The sequence below is a fragment of the Callorhinus ursinus genome, unplaced genomic scaffold (genome assembly GCF_003265705.2).
Source record: "Callorhinus ursinus isolate GAN/ISIS: 27379988/994484 unplaced genomic scaffold, GSC_fseal_2.0 scaffold28, whole genome shotgun sequence".
Lineage (NCBI taxonomy): Eukaryota > Metazoa > Chordata > Mammalia > Carnivora > Otariidae > Callorhinus > Callorhinus ursinus.
Genome location: NW_027397090.1, coordinates 3,204,652 through 3,221,913, shown reverse-complemented (window position 1 = coordinate 3,221,913; position 17,262 = coordinate 3,204,652). Strand labels below are relative to the sequence as shown.

The window sequence follows — 17,262 nt, the reverse complement described above, 5'->3', positions numbered from 1 at the left end:
AATAAAATCTTAAAAAAAAAAAAAAAAAGACTGGGGTGGCAGGTATTGGGGATAATATTCATTTAGCCTTCTGAGCTTTCTGGGCAGACTTGGTGACCTTGCCAGCTCCAGCTGCCTTCTTGTCCACTGCTTTGATGACACCCACAGCAACCGTCTGTCTCATGTCACGAACAGCAAAACGGCCCAGAGGAGGATAGTCAGAGAAGCTCTCAACACACATAGGCTTGCCAGGAACCATATCAACAATGGCAGCATCACCAGATTTCAAGAACTTGGGACCATCTTCCAGCTTTTTTCCAGATCGACAATCTGTTTTCTCCTTCAGCTCAGCAAACTTGCAAGCAACGTGAGCTGTGTGACGATCCAGCACAGGTGCATATCCAGCACTGATTTGGCCTGGATGGTTCAGGATAATCACCTGAGCCGTGAAGCCAGCTGCTTCCAGTGGTGGGTCATTTTTGCTGTCACCAGCCACACTGCCACAACGAACATCTTTGACAGATACGTTCTTGACATTGAAGCCCACATTGTCCCCAGGAAGAGCCTCACTCAAAGCTTCATGGTGCATTTCAACAGACTTTACTTCAGTTGTAACACTGACTGGCGCAAAGGTGACCACCAACCCAGGTTTAAGAACACCAGTCCCGACTCGGCCCACAGGGACAGTACCAACACCACCAATTTTGTAGACGTCCTGGAGAGGCAGACGCAAGGGCTTGTCAGCTGGACGAGTTGGTGGCAGGATGCAATCCAGAGCTTCAAGCAGTGTGGTTCCACTGGCATTCCCATCTTTATGGGTGACTTTCCATCCCTTGAACCAAGGCATGTTAGCACTTGGCTCCAGCATGTTGTCACCGTTCCAACCAGAAATTGGCACAAATGCTACTGTGTCGGGGTTGTAGCCAATTTTCTTAATGTAGGTGCTGACTTCCTTAACGATTTCCTCGTATCTCTTCTGGCTGTAGGGTGGCTCAGTGGAATCCATCTTGTTAACACCAACAATCAGTTGTTTTACACCCAGTGTGTAAGCCAGAAGGGCATGCTCACGGGTCTGCCCATTCTTGGAGCTACCGGCTTCACATTCACCAACACCAGCAGCAACAATCAGGACAGCACAGTCAGCCTGAGATGTGCCTGTAATCATGTTCTTGATAAAGTCTCTGTGTCCTGGGGCATCAGTGATGGTCACGTAATACTTGCTGGTCTCGAATTTCCACAGGGAGATATCAATGGTGATACCACGTTCACGTTCAGCTTTCAGTTTATCCAAGACCCAGGCGTACTTGAAGGAGCCCTTTCCCACCTCAGCAGCCTCCTTCTCAAATTCTTCGATAGTTCTTTTGTCGATCCCACCACATTTGTCGATCAGATGACCAGTAGTGGTAGACTTGCCCGAATCTACGTGTCCAATGACGACGATGTTGATGTGAGTCTTTTCCTTTCCCATTTTGGTTTAGGTTGAGCGGTGGTTTTCACGACACCTGTGTTCTGGCGGCAAACCCATTGCGAAAAAAAAAAAACCAACCGTGGTCTTTTTTAAAAGAAACCTATTTACTAGTTCTTCCCTATTTTAAGAACATTGTGTGTGGTGCAGATTACTGTGCCAATGTTCTCTGTGACCCCATCGGAAAGACTGGGCATATCCATCACTGTCTTGGGAGTCGGGGTGTGATCCTGAGCTGGCGGATCTATAGCTGGAGGATGACCAAGGTGTTGGCAAAGCCTCTGGGAAGAGGGAAGATGGATCCTAGGAACCAGAACCCAGCGCCGCTAATCTCAAGGGAGAGAGTTTCTCTCCCCACACTCAAAACGAGTTCTGTTAACAAGAGGAAGTCGGTGAAGTACAAGGAGAAAAACCACCTTCTGAGGCCTCCTTGCATTTTGAAAATATGGCTTGCAGCTCTCAAACCAGTGTGGGAACTTGAGTGAGGAGGTGCAGCAGGGGGAGGGGAGGGCTCGAAGCCAATTTGTAGCTGGTATGTCATATTGCATATACTATCAGCCTACTTCTCTTTTTGAAGCCCAAACTTTATTTATTTATTTTTTTTCAGGACAGTCTTGGTTCTGCCCTATGACCAAACCCTGTGTCAGAAGATGTTTCCAGGTTTTACTCAGAAAAATAGGACTATCGTATATTGCTTCTGTGATTACCTTCCTGTGTGCATGCTTTCCTTCATCTCTCTCTGCCTAGACAGCTTGGCTGACCTCTCACCCTCTTCTTGGCCTTTCCAAATTATGACCGTCCCTTCACGCCCGTCTCGAATTACACCTCTGAGGGCCACATTACGCCCTTGGTGGGCCTTAGGCACTGTTACTTTCCCGGGCTCTTTCCTCCATTAAAAAAAAAAAAAATCCAAAACTTTATTTAACCTCTGTATTGGTAGGGAAAAAGTATAATCCACACAGGAGTAAAATCATTTTTTTTCTTTAGATGTTAAAAGAAATTCAAAGTTTCACGTGGGCCCTTTAAACTCCTGGGGGTCCTGGGCACTCTGCCTCCTGATGCGGGTGGGTGCTAAGCCACCCCGGCTCCTCCTCTGTAAACGTGCCCTATGCAGACGCCTCCCCTCTTAATTCACTAGCATGAACACACACTCTGGACATGGAAAAACTTAAATTCAAATCCCAGCTTCTTCACTTTCCAACTAGAAACCAGACCAAGTGATTCAACCGTTCTATTTTTTTTTAAATATTTTATTTATTTATTTGAGAGAGAGAGTGAGAGAGAGAGAGCACAAGCAGGGGGAAAGGGAGAGGCAGAGGGAGAGGGAGAAGCAGACTCCCCGCTGAGCAGGGAGCCCAATGCGGGGCTCGATCCCAGGACCCTGGAATCATGACCTGAGCTGAAGGCAGACACTTAACTGACTGAGCCACTCAGGTGCCCCTCAACCTTTCTAAACATCAGTGTCCTTCCTTGTGTAACTCCTGCCAGGGTAATATGAGATAGTGCGTACATAGGGCTCAGTACCCCGTCCGCGGCAAATGCTCATGATAGGTAGCTATTCATATTTCTACACACGTTGGTCATTAATTACTTTGATTTACATGTTACACTATTATCTACCTCTTTACCTGTGTTTAACTCCCTTCTTAAACTAGAGGGCTGGGAGGAAGTTTTAGACCAGTGGTTCTCAAACTTAAGCATGGACCAGAATCACCCGTGTTAGAGTACAGATGGCTGAACCCCATCTCGATTTCTTGATTCAGAAAGAGTGAGGAGTAGGGTCAGTAATTTGCATTTCTAGCAAGCACCCAGGTGATTCTGAGGCTGCTGGTTTTATTTAAAAAAAAAAAAATTTTTTTAAGTAATCTCTACTGCCAACGTGGGGCTTCAACTCCCAACCCCCAGATCAAGAGTCCCGTGTTCTACCGACTGAGTCAGCCAGGCGCCCCAAGGCTGCTGGTTTTAGGACCCCACTTAGAGAATCACTGTTCCCCACAACTCCGTACCCTCTCAAAATCTAGCACAGAGGGACCCTTTCAAATACAGTCAAGAGTAAATTATTTATGCAAAAGGTAATACAAATACCGGCGGGGAAAATCTGCCCCCTCCCCTAATTGTGAGAAAATTGTCATTACTGCAGGGGCTGAGCAGAAATATATGAGCAAAGAAATCTTCCGGAAAGAAAGGGGACTAGTGGTACAATTGAACAGTCTCATCTGTCGAATTACAGGGGCATGTGCAAAAATGCAGACAAGAAGCCAAACAATGGCTCAGCCAACTCGAGGCTGCCTAAGTTCTGAGCTCAATCCATAACAATGTCAGAGGGGTTGCTGGGATCCATCTGCTACTCTCTTTCTGATAACGGATCTGGGGTCTCTCTGGAAGGAAATAGCTTGACAGGAAGAAAGACAGATTAGGCCAACTGAAAAGGTCTGGATTTAGGAAGCTGCCCTTGAATCTGAGCTTTTAACTCTTTACGGCACTTTACTAACCCTTGATATACCCCTGCTGTTCCTTCTTGTTTTCTTATTCTTTTCCTGGAGAAAACGCAATTTGCGAAGACCAAAGCTCCCACGGACACATTCTGTTTGCACGCAAGTGAAGCTCGCACAAATGGGAGCTTGAGGAAGGCCTGAAGTCCTCCAGCCCAAGCCACCAATTTTATGGAGGGAGAAATGTAAGCCTAGGGTTAATCCTCAAATACGTGGCCAGTAAGGGCAGAGCCAGGCTGGAATCCAGAGTCTTTGACTCATAGTGAGTATGTGGTATGCACAGCCCTTCATACTCCTGAAATGAGTAGGAAAAAGAGATCTTTCTTTCCACTACATTTTAAAGAGGAAACATGATCTTCTTCTTGTCACAATTTGCCCTTTTGTCCCTGGGAGCAAGAGGGCTCCATCAGGACAAATGAAGAGAAACGAACAACCCTTCATTGGTGTCAACAGGGCCTGGGAAGCTCGAGGGCAGAGATGACATCCTGTTCCATGATATTCTGCCATATATCCACTGGCTACCCAGAAACTCCATACAGAGCAGACTCTCTGACACCACGTGGGGAATGACTGAATGAATCCCTAGTTTGATGGTTGTTTGCCAATTTTTCAGCCAGTTGAGGAGTGAAAGTTTCACGCGAAGATTTTGAGCCTGCTGTGGAGTCTCCTCGGTTAGCCCTCCTCGTAAGTGAGGTATGACATAAAACCAGATTTGCCCTTTGTGTGAGATAGGCTGTGTGTGTGTCTGCTGGAAAAGCACTGACTCTGGAGGTGAAAACCTTCGAATTCCAGAGTGTTCACTCTGGTTACTTAATTCAAGGCACCCCCACCAGCATGTGGAACGTAAAGGTAATAATGCCTACCACCTCAGCGTTGTTGTAAGTATTAAATGAGATGATGTGAGCAAACTGTGTGGCGATCTATGAAAAAATGTTAGTACCCTCCCTTCTCTGTTTCCAGCTGCCTGTTTAAGAGTAAATATAGGGATTGAGTAGGTGGAGTAAATGTAAGTATCGGAAGGGTAAGTACAGACTCTGGATGGAAACTGAAGGGTTTTTGTTTTTGTTTTTTGGCTGAAAATACACACAAATCATCATTATCTTTATGGTTATCTGGCAGCTGTTTTTACAGCTGGTATGCTTGGCCATACACAGAAGCAAAGCTCCCATCAGCATCTAGTTATTCTTCATATTCCACAATCCCTCACCATTTCCCAGATTCTAACACAATATTTTTCAGGAATAAATAAATAAATAAATCTAGCTTTTGCGCTTACCCGTTTGGCCTCGGTCTCCTTGTTCTGGGCTCCAGAAACTCTGTCTCCTCCTCCATTTCCGTTTCAAGGATCCTGTTTTTCTGAGAAGGCTGGGGTGGCAGCATTTCCCATTCACTGTCATGGGTGACAGCCTGTCGCAGAACTGCATCTGGGCCAGCCCTGCCTCGGCTCTTGCTCTTCCGGGGTTGGCTGCCCAGAACAGGGGCCTCTTCTAGTGCTAAAGATTCCACAGGCTTCATTCCTCCTCGAACCTGCATTTGGGGACCCTGGCCCAAGCCACAAGCGGAGGTCAGCTCTACCACCTTGCCAGACCATCCAGGCCCCAAGTTCCTAGCTTCCAGTGACTGATCACCGACCTCCCCATGGCCCAAGACCATCCAGCTCTGGTCTTGCCCAGGGCTCTCAAGAGATAATCTCTTATCACCTTTGGGAGACATTCTCTCTACAGGATGATCTTCTCTTTCATTTAAGGAGGCAAGCTGACAGGAATCTGGGAAGCCTACTAGCTGAGTTCCTGGCAGCCCTGTTCCTTCAGAACCTGTGTGAAACGCTCCTAATTCACACATGTTTTCTCTGGCTTCCCTGGCCCCGGGAGTTGGGGGTGAATTTTCTTCATGGTTTACAAGTATGTAATCCATGTGTAGTGCATGATGATCTTCATTCTTCTCCATGTACGCTTCTTCCCTGTATTCTTGTGTTAGCTGCTCAGGCTCTTTGATAGGAATTACATTTTCTTCTTCCAACTCTGATATTCCCTTGCTGATACCTAGAAGTGGAAGACGAAGGCAAGAAGGGCCGAACAAGGCTGAATTAACACGTTATGTGATTTGTGATCTTTGCAAATGATCCATCTAAGGAGAGGTAGTTTAAGAATTTTTATTTATTTATTTATTTGGTAGAGCTGTTGTATTTTCTCAGGCACCCTCAAAGAGAGGTATTAACGAGCAGCATTTACGGCTGTAATGCAGGACTTGGTTAAGCATGCACTGCAAATGCAGTTAGTTCCTCTTTTTTACCCACAACCGTAGGAAGAGCTCGGTTTACAAATATGTTAATTGCATGAAAGCAGCAGTTTCTGGGAGTGGGGGTGGGGTGGGGTGGGGTGGGGTGGGGGTGGGAGGGGTGGAGGAACCGGTTGTTTCTTACCATTTGGTGGTCCGACGTCTCCACCTGCTGGTGAATCCGAGTTATCTGTTTCTACTTCCCAGTCAATGTTTGATGGAGACAGCTCAAGGTTGGAGTCGGCTCCCTCTGGCAAAGAAACCGACTCAGGATCTTCGTGAATATGCAGCACAACCAGCTGTCCGGGCTGGCTATTTTGGGTTCCTTCGTGCTTTTCCTTGCTTCTTTTATCAGGAAGGGCAGAAAGCAGTATCTCGGCTCCTTCGCTCCCCAGAGACTCATCCTCTGGAGACCCAGCCTCCTCCGTTGTTTTGACACCAGGAGTAGGTTCTGTGAGATAGGACAAATCAAAGGGGGGTGTGTAAGGTGCCAGAGATCGCTTCAGAGCATCTTCTTCCAAGGGAGGGTCACCACCATAGAGAAAATGTTCAGGTTCTTTCATCAAATCTTCATCGATATTTTGGCCCATGACATCATATTCAAAATCTCCCCACGAGGCTTCGGATGAGCAGATGTCTTGCTTCCCTGCATCCCCATCAACTGGCGTTTCGGGATTGCCCTCTGATAATGTCAATTTACTCATGTCATCTATCGTTCCCGTGGATGTGTTAAGACCTGAGGCATCACTGAAACTGTGGTCAAAAGCAGCTTCACTTACATCCAGACAAGTGTCGGAGGCCAACAAGGCGTCAGGACCAGGGGCAGAATTCTCACTAGCAAAAGGCTGCTCGTGGTCCAGCAAGGCTCCTGCATCTGTCTGACTTCCCAGGGAAAAGCCCTCTGACATCAGTGAGTTGTTGCTGTCCATAGTTGGCTCTTGGAGAGTTACAAAAATACCAGTTCCCATGTTTTCAGTCATTGGGATTGTTCCGTCCACAAGCTGCAGAATTGGTACTGCATCTGGGCAAACTCCTTTCTCGGATGCTTTGAAACCTGTGTTATTTCCACCACTGATTTCAGAAGGTTCAGGGGAACCTTTGTGAGAGGCAGGCTGAGATGAGCCACTTGTGTTCACTTGATCACTGATGGGAGGCGGTGGAATCATGTCTTCAGAAGATAGTTCTGAATCGTATGGGACAAATTCCTGCCCAGGCTCCAGATTGGGTTCTTCATCCATCTTCGGCTCAGTGAGATATAACTCACCAGCTTCCCCTTCAGGTCCCACTCCAGCCCTAATGTGCAGCTCAGTCTCTTGCTTTACTTCGTAATCATGACATATATCAGGGCTGTTGGAAGCCTGAGAATTGCTGTCATGGTCACAGTGAGTCAGTATATCTGGATTCTCACCATCTGCTTTCAAATTGAACGGCTGCTTAGCATCCATCCATAAGTCAGGCGAAGCTGAGGCCAGTTGCCCACCCTCTTGGAAGTTGCCATGTAAAATATCTGGAACAAATGTGCCCTGGGGGCCCTCACTAGGGGGAGAGACATCCCGTTCAGAGCTTGACTTCTTTATCAACTGGGTGGGAGAATTGACAGCGGGGAAATCTGAGGCAATGGTTGAATTTGTTATTTCACCGGGATATGATTTTCCTTCTTCCCACCAATTTGTTTCTTGACACTCAACCGTCGAGACGTTAGATATCACAGATCCATTTTCATCTGTGTGAGTAAATGTTGGGTCTGGCTGATCCCAGATAGACAGCATTGTGTTCTGACACTGCTGCTCTTGGGTAGGTGTTTCTGAAGTCAGTTCTTGACCAGCAGAAGACATGAAGCTTTGCTCTCTGGAATCCTTTTCTTTAATTTGGTCCAATATTACCAGCTGGCTAAGCTGATCAGCTTCGGGGTCTGGCTGCCTTGGTTGAATGTTCCAAAGTTGCTCATGGGAGTTCTCATTACTATCCAGGAAGGGGGACTGATGTTCCTCAGTGAAAGGATTGGTACATTGCGTTTCCATGGGTTCGGTATCACCCTGAATGGGTACTCCCCAAGGACTCACGTTTTGGTACACTGAAGAACTTATCTCTAACCCACTACTTGAGCTAGGTAATTCCCTTTCAAATGCACTCTCAATTGGTCGTCCTCCTTGTAGAGAGGTATTCCACCACTCAGTGCTCTCGGCTGAGAAGCCAAGCATTTCCAATTTAGAATAATTCTCATTCTTCGATTCACTTTGAGGGGAGATTTGCCATAGGGTATCTCCTGTCTTCACTGTTTCTGGAGATCTCATCTCCTTATTCACCGCTGTGATCTGTAGTTCAGTCTCCTTTAGTGGTGAGAAATTCCAGTGATCGGGACTGTTTTGTTGATTGTCACAGAACGGGGTTGACTTATTCTCTGTTGGTTCTGAACTGCCTCCATAGGCAGAAAATTCATGATTGGGATCAGCTGTGGCCAAGAACTTATTAGGTTCATTCAGTGAATCCCAAGCCCCGGGTTCACTCTGAGCAGCTTGGCAAGTGCCCAGATGGATCTCTTTCTCCACTGACTCTTCATCACCTATGCTGTCGTCGTCAGAACCTGAGCTTGTTGCAATGAACCTGGCATCCTCTGGCTGCACAGTTTTAGAAATGTCATGGTCGTTTTTCTCCTGACGGCTAACCACTAGATTTCTTTCTTGATAGGCATCAGAATATTCTGAATATTTGCCTGTTTCAGGGCTGGATAAAGAGGAAAAGGAACTGCCATCTATGGAGTCACTCCAAATCTCTAAAAATTTCGGAACCTTGTGATCTAAGCTCTTTTCCAACCTGTCCATTCTGGTTTTCTCCAGGTCCTTCATTTCAGCAATTACTTCTACGTGGCTGTCAGTAGTAATTAGTGCAGATTCTTGGTGATTCTGTTGGCTCCAATCATCTTGATGCTGCTTCTGATGCCCTATATTGGGTCCCTGGTCCCAGGAAGGCAATGCAGCTGAAGAATCGTTTAGGCCGGGACTTGATGCACTGGAATGTGTATACTCACTAGAAATACTATCTCTGCGATAATTTCCTGATGGATTAGCTCCTGGAGGGTTGTCTTCAGTACTCTCGACTTCAAGATTCTTAGTTATCTCACAACTTGGTAAATTGACCTGCACGTCACTGTCTATAGAGGCATCCCAAATGTCAAGGCTTTGGGGACATTCATGGGGTGGCTCTTGGTTCACTCTCTCTGGCTCCAGAACATTACATTTTTCAGTTTTCTCAAGATCCATTTCAGGTAAAGATACAGTTTTTGTTAAATTCAGCCCTCCTGAAATTTCAGTGGTTTCACCTGAATTTCTGTGATACATGAGGTGCTTTTCGCAGGTCTCTTGGGCCTGTGGGTCGTTTGTGGACACCTCTGTGTGCCCATCACAGGGCTCTGGATTGTAGGACCCCCTCTCATGCTCTAAAACCTCCTGGGGTTCCTCAGTCTGAGGACTAGAAGTGAGTGAAAGACAGCTGATTTTGCCCGATTCATCGCAGATTTCTTGATGTTGAGATGCCACTGGGGAGGAGCGTTCCCTGTCACTTGGCCCTTTTCCAGAAATCCCCGAGGCTCTGTCCAGCATCTCCTCTTCATTGAGGTGCTCCCTAGCAACAGCTCCACGGGCTTCCTCCTCACCTTCGCTTTGTCCATAGCTAGGACCTTTCCATGGATCTGAGTGTGCAAAATGCCCTGGATTCTCAAGGGTGGTTGCCCAGGACACTGCATCACTTGGCAGGGTTCCTCTACTCGTGTTCTGCTTCTCGGGATCAAGAGCTCCTGACTCGTTGGCTCCAGAAGCTTCTAGCACCTCTAGGATATAACCGTCCTTACTTTTTTCTGATGAGTTGGGAGTTTCAGGAGGTGATTTGTTTTGTTCAGAATCTGTAACGTATGATGGGTCTGGTAACATTAATGAAGACATGTCATTATCTCTCACGACGGAATCCCAAATATTATTCTCGATTCGCTGCCCACTTTCCTCATTCAGGCTGTGATATTCGTTGGCAGGAGGGTCCTTGCTGTGCTCCAAAGAGGCAGGGAGGTCCCAGTCTACCTGATTTGCTTCCTGATACTCCACACCCCATGGTTCCAGCTGTCTCACGCAAAATCGGGTCTCAGGTTCGGGACCTTCAGCCATGTATCCTTGCGCTTGACCTTCGCTGGAGATCGCCACACCGGCGCTGCAGTCATCCCAGTCCAAATCGTTATCCATATCGGAGATGGTCGCAGTGGACTGTGTGTCCTCCAGAATCACCCTGTTCCACAAGTCAAGGCTGTCGGGGACCGCCTGGCGGGAGTTGGTGCTGCTGTGTAGAAGCGTGAGCTGACGGTTGGTTTCATTGTACAGCTGCATCATGCTGGGGTCGTCGTAACTGGACAGACTGCTTTCCCCGAGGTCATCCTCCAGGGAGATGTTCTTATCATCGAGGGGCTCCGTCTCGAGGAAATCTTTATCGGGGCTATGAGTGACATTTATTTGAGAACTATTATCTGCATCAGGGGAACCCCACATTTCTAGGTTCCCGGGACCTGAGCTAATTCGATTCCTGGGTGGCTGCTCTGGGGACCGAGGAGGCATTTCAGTCTCCCCCATGGCAGAGTTAGCATCTTTTGACTCCAAGCCTCCCTCTTGAGCAAATGGCTTGTTTTCTGTTTCTTTTTCATCTCCGGCAAATGTTGGTGAAATGTAAGAGTCAGATGTGGAGTAGTTGGTATCTAAGGGGGAAGGCACCGAATCTTCCCCCATGTTGGATGCGCTGTAATCGGAACATTTATATAAGAAGGAATCTTCCCAAGGTGCCAGGACATCTGACCCTCCTTTCTTGATACCCTCCTCAAAAAGGTTCCAGGAATCGACCTTTTCATACACCTTCCCCCTAACTTTTGGATCTACTAAACCATTCTGATTTTCCTGGGTTGGCTTAGAACTATTCCACGTGTGATCCAGATCAGAGCTGGGATTCCCAGGTATCAGGATATCATCCCTGGGGTCGTGGTTCTTCTTGCCCCAGATTTCTTCATTATTTGCCTCACTGGGTGAATTGTCTTCTGAAGGAAAAGAAAACCCACTTTTTGCCATGGCCCACTCGCTCGGGTCCCTCACAGAAGGTGTCTCACCACTGGTTGGGTGCAGATTCCAGGTATTTGCCAGAGCTTTGGTGCCATCTTCTTTACCAAAGGCACTCCAGGCTGGGAATGACACCACAGCAGCTGGGTCACCATCTTCTGTGGGATTTCCCCACGGCTCCGGCATCGCTGTGGGAGAGCGATCAGAACGCCACAAGGCGGCAAAGTCTTCTATCAGGTGATTTGTTCCCTGAGGAGAAGCATTTGGCAAAGTCGATTTCTCCGGGGGCACATTCTGAAACTGCAAAGTATCCTCATTCCGGTCTTGAATATTATTGCTGCCAAGCCCAGGCCGACCGAATTCAGACTCCCAGGGACTTGACTTTGGGAATTCGAGACTCTTTGGTTGAAATATAGAATCTGAGGCTCTCCTGTCCGCTGGGCTTGGCTTATGATCTTTCCACGACTCAGGGCTCTGGAAGACAGACTCCTGCTTACTGGAACTCCATGCATCTGCAATATTTTTAGAGTCGATTTCCAAGCCCCCCCACCAGCTGCTGCACCTTGCACGGGTCTGAGGTGGCCCGATGTGACTTGTGTCTGTTGCTTTTTGGCTCACATTTTCTGGATAGAGTACAGCGGGTTCTTCGGTAGATGGTGAGCTTTCTCCAAAGCTATTCATAGGTGTTGGTGGGACCCTCCTTCCAATATTTTTTAGTCTTTCTGGTGAAGGAGATTTATCTCGCACAAAACCTGTCAGGCTCAAATTTCTTTCAGAGTGATCCTGGGGACTTTCTTGTCTCTGACCAAACTCCTCATCAAATTCCACAAGGTTATCTTTGCCAGCCCCTGACAAAAGCGAACTGGATGAATAATTAGACATGTCCATTCCTATCCCACTGATTTCTTTAGGCCCTGTGGGGGGTTGTCCTTCCGATGAATCACTATTGGGGAAGAAGTCGTCTGCGGGAGAGTAGTCTGCAGAATGGGAAGACGGTTGGGACTGCCCAGAAGCCATGGGCGCTTGGTCAAAGTTGAAGAGATCAAAGGATTCACTGTGTTCCCCGGACTGGGCACGCTCCTCTGTTATTGCTCCTTCGGGGATAGGACTATAGGAGTCAAACCCTGGGAGCAGGCTATGGTGAGGCCCCGCACCTTCTCCCACTGGGCTGTCATCACTGAGGAAAACCGAGCTCTCCTTGGATGAACGGCTGCTCCTAATGGTGGCCAAGCCGCTGTCCGGGCTGACGAGGTCTACGTTCCCATCCACCTGAGCCTGGTTAGAATCACTCAGATCTGGAGGGTTTTCTATGAAATTCACAGAGCTGGGTTGTGGCTCTATGTCAGAACCATACAACTCCATAATCCCGGAAGATCCCTGGGACAGTGGGGCGCTGCCTGCCACAGCTTCTGTTGAGGACGTTCGGCTGTTGGAGGCCATCTCTGGACACCTCCTGTTGATGACTTCCTTGACTAGAAGAACCACCTGATCACAGGTCACCAAAGGGTTCTCCTGCTGGTACACCAGGATCTCATCGCAGCCACATTCAAAGGGCTCCAGCTCTAGGCAAGGGTTCTGGCATTCTTCCAATTCACAGCAAATCTGTCAGGGAGGCACAGGGGTTCATGTGAGCACTGAGGCACTCTGCTCTTTGCAGTTTGGCTTTCTTAATTTGTCTTAATATAAAATTAATCTGTGTGCATCAGTCTACAAAGAAGATCTCAAACAATGGAAGACCGAGTAATGTAAGACACGGAAAGTCCCACTTAACATACCACCACCTCTTTCTACAGTCCCTTCGAACTGGCTTTTCTTTTAACTCAAAATCCAGCAGCTCAATGCTGTTTGCTCCTGAAAGTTACAGGTGAAGAGATTTAAAGCATTTTAATCCCTTCCTTGGCGTAATATAATATCATCTTCCAACAGGAGTGAAACTCAAGTTTGCAAAAAGCAGAGATAATGCAGGTTGCTGAGAAGAACTGGCGGGGGTGGGCGGGGGGTGAGTGTGGGCATGAGGGGAAACGGGGCGGGAGGAGGCACCCAGGACCTGCCTTTACCTCCAAAAGCCTCCTAAGGCAAAGGAGAAAATAGGAAAGAGAAAGCTACCAGGGGTGGAGCTTTCCAACAGCACACGAGCCCCCACTGTCTCTTGCTGCCCCCCAGAAGCATCGACATGGAGCTCAGAATAGACAAAGCTGCCCTCGGAGGTCAAGAGAGTGTGTGACAGCCGGTGTGAGGCCAGAACCGGGCCACAGCTCTATGATTTTTAGGAAATGTCAGGGATATTTTGCCTACTGGGCTTTCAAAATGGCCCCACAGGATTAGTGGAGGTGACAGCAACAACACTGAAAATAACTCTGAGCTCACATTAATAGTAATAATAATAATTAACATTTATTGTTTCTGTATGCGAGGCACAGTTCTAAGGGTTTTATGTGTGGTATCTCCTTTAATCCTCACAATAATTCTGTACAAGGTAGGGATTCTTTATCCCCGTTCTGCCAATGATGACACCGAGACACAGCAAGGTCAGATACCTTGACCAACGCCATGCAGGTGACATGTGATGGAGCCACGCTGTGAATTCTGCAGAAGCTGGCCCTTAATTAACTGAGGTCACATGGACACAGAGGGTTTCCTCTAGGGTAGTGTTGACCTTGTGTTGCTCAAGATTCAGAGGAACTGTCTCTCAGGTGATTGCGGGGGCGGGGGGCATGGGGAAGAGGAGAGGTATGCAGAGCGGGCTCCAGGGCTTCTAATCCCTTCACCTGCTCTTCCACTTTTGTCTGTTTAAGATTAACCAATTTTTAAAGCTGCTTTGCTACTAAAAGCGATTTGAAAAACCACCATATTGGAAGCTTAGGAGATGTAAGTCGGTCCCTAGGAAACCAGTGACCAGACATAGAATTCAGCTTGGAAATCCAGTGCAGAGCAAAAGCATTGAAAAAGCCACAGACTGGTGATGCAATGCACAGGTGTGTGAGGGTCCGAAGGGAGGGTACAAAACACATCTGCAGCAGGGGCAGGGGCTCTTTCCTCTTTCACACTTGGACTTGAGAATGCACAGAGGAGTCCATGCGTACCTACAGTCATATGCAGTACAGCCAAGATGGATCTCCTGGGGGACAGCAAGGGAGGATGCAGAATGAGAAAGGAGTCTCCTGAGACTTTGCCTGTAGCCACCTGCAGATAGACAGGTGTCTAATCCATTAGTGAGGGAAGACAGTGATGAAACTGTTCTGTGTTCATGTCGTCCATATTATAATGAATCATGTAGGTTCTCCTATTAGCTGTTAAATATACCTGGTTTGGTACAGCTGGTGCCCTATTTTGATTAATTGTGTCTACTTCTTATATTATTTCTAAAACGTTGGGTTAAAAAATTCAGTTATCAAGCAAGAGGAGCTAATTACCCAGTCAGAGTTATAGTACTTGGAGACAAGCCAATTTTGATCAACGCATTAGATTACCAGTTACTAAACACTGGGCACCAAATAGGTATTTAGACAGGGACTAAATTTTTTTTTAGGTATAACCAAGTAGCAGTCCTCAAAGAAAATATCACCCCCAGGAGACCTTGCCTTTCTTTGGGTGAAAAAGATACATTCTTTCCCTCTATGGATTCGGTCTAGAAGACTAATAGATATGGGAATCTTTTAAAAGGCCCCATGTGGTCATCAGGATGGAAGGCACAGCACATAGAATATAGTCAATGATATTACTGTAGTATGATGACAGGTGGTAGGTAGCTACATTGTGGGCACAGCATAATATACCGAGTTGCTGAATCACTATATTCTATACCTGAAACTAATGGAACATTGAGTGTCAACTATACTTCAATACAAAATTAATTTAAAAATAAAATAAAAGGCCTTGTGTATGTGTGGGGGTTGGTGGTGAAGGGAGCCAAAAGGTTCGAGTTTCCAGTTACAAAATAAATAAGTCCTGGGAATGTAATGTTACAGGATGGCGACTATAGTTAATAATCCTGTATTATATATTTGAGAGTCGCTAAGAGAGTAGATCTTAAAAGTCCTTTTTGTCTGTAACTATGCATGGTGATGGATGTTAACTACATTTACAGTGGTGATCACTTCACAATATGCACAAATATCAAGTCATTATGCTGTACCCCAGTAACTAATATAATGTTATATTCAATTACACCTCAATTTTTTAAAAAGGACCAATATTTATCTCACTGCCAATTCTAATTAGGTGATTTTTGGGTGGCATAGCCTCAAAACTGAAAACTAAAACTCTGAGGTAAATATTTGAATATAGTTATATTTATTTATATAATATATATTAAATAATATATAAATATTGTAATTTATATAAGTATATTTTAATGTTTTATTAATAAAAACTAAATAATATATTATAATTTATATAAATTTATATAAATAAAACATATTTAAATATAAATATGTACATACACAAATGGCCCAATGTGCAAAATACCCCCAACATTTCTTAAAACTCACACTCTAGGACCTTATCTCTTGGGTCCGTTTCCTTGAGCCACCCATCCCACCGCGTGTTGTGAGAGCCAGCAGGTTAGGAAGCAGTCAAATGGGCCGGACGGAAGGAGGTCTTTACCTGACTGCACAGCTCGAGGTTCTGGGAGTACACAGCAATCTGCCGTCTGGGTTGCTCTTCCTCCAGCAGGTAGCTGGCCAGGAGGATGAGAACATCAAAACCGAACTTGTCTGCAAATGCTTTCAAGTCACTGCTGATATTGCTGTGAAACATACAGTCCTGAAACAACAACAGGCCAGTTGATATTAATGCCAGACTCCCTCGCCTCAGGGAGTTGTGCCACAGATTTGTCCCGCGTTGTGATGTGTCGTGACAGCTATTTATTATCAGAGGCAAGTGAGAGAAACACACAAGTTCGCAAACTTTCATGCTATGGCTTAAAATGTCCTTTGCTTGTTTGTTTACCTAACCCAAGGAAGGAAGGAGTCTTGGCCATTATTTTTTATTTTTTAGAGAGAAAGAGAGAAAGTGAGCGTGCATGAGCTGGAGGGGAAGAGGGGGAGGAGCGGGGGAGGGTGTACAGAGGGAGAGGGAGAGAAGAGAATCCCAAGCAGACTCCCGGCTACACGCAGAGCCCCCATGGGGCTCCATCTCACCCTGAGATCCTGACCTTAACTGAAACCAAGAGTCAGAGGCTTAACTGACTGAGCCACTCAGGTGCCCCAGAAGTCTTGGCCATTATTAAGATAGTTTAGACAAGGACTAAATGTCTTAAGAGTTCTTTCCTAAAATATTTATTTGAACGTTGACTTTGTAAGGAATACTTTTCCTTTTACTATTCACAGGATTAGGAATAGCTCCTGACTATTATAACAACCTATCACTAGAAAAATAGGAGGAAGTTATTGTTCTTTTTTTAATAATTGTTTTCCAATGATTATTATAAAGCCAAAAAGAATCCTTAAGGATGAATCTAGCTAAGTTAACTATATGCTTTTTATTCTGGTGTAGGAGACCGAGAGATCTATGGAAGGGCTATGATATCAGATCTTCTTGCTCTATGTGCTAGCTAAGAAAGAATGAATCATTGGGGAAAAGGAGCCCACTGCCACAAACCTGTGGCTCACATCATCTTCAAATATGTCCTGGCCTTTTTCAGTTTTGTTAACAGCAATGAGAACCACTTTGTTGGCATAGTTATCTCTCTTTTTTAAAGAAATGAACTGAAGACCATACATTAGCTCCTAGCATAATGTCTGGCATATACTAGTTGCTCAAAAATGTTTTTGTTTTAAAGATTTTATTTATTTACTTGAGAGAGAGAGAGCAAGGGAGAGAGAGAGAGAGAGGGCATGAGTCGGGGGTGGGGGAGGGAGAGGGAGAAGCAGACTCCCAGCTAAGCAGGGAGCCCAAGATGGGGCTCGATCCCAGGGCTCCGGGATCATGATGTAAGCTGAAGGCAGATGCTTAACTGACTGAG

The 17,262-nt window shown here is 46.2% G+C and overlaps 1 protein-coding gene across 6 annotated transcripts in view; it reads right to left on the bottom strand.

The window, feature by feature from the left end:
* Positions 1–17,262, bottom strand: part of PRUNE2 (prune homolog 2 with BCH domain) — a 258,870-nt gene that overhangs the window by 74,019 nt on the left and 167,589 nt on the right. For all 6 annotated transcript variants that reach the window (XM_073878052.1, XM_073878054.1, XM_073878056.1 and 3 more), the window contains exons 7-9: positions 15,903–16,061; positions 6,359–12,899; positions 5,213–5,978 (exon numbers count right to left, since the gene is read on the bottom strand). In XM_073878052.1, coding sequence (XP_073734153.1) covers positions 5,213–5,978; positions 6,359–12,899; positions 15,903–16,061 — 7,466 coding nt within the window. The remainder of the gene's footprint in view (positions 1–5,212; positions 5,979–6,358; positions 12,900–15,902; positions 16,062–17,262) is intronic.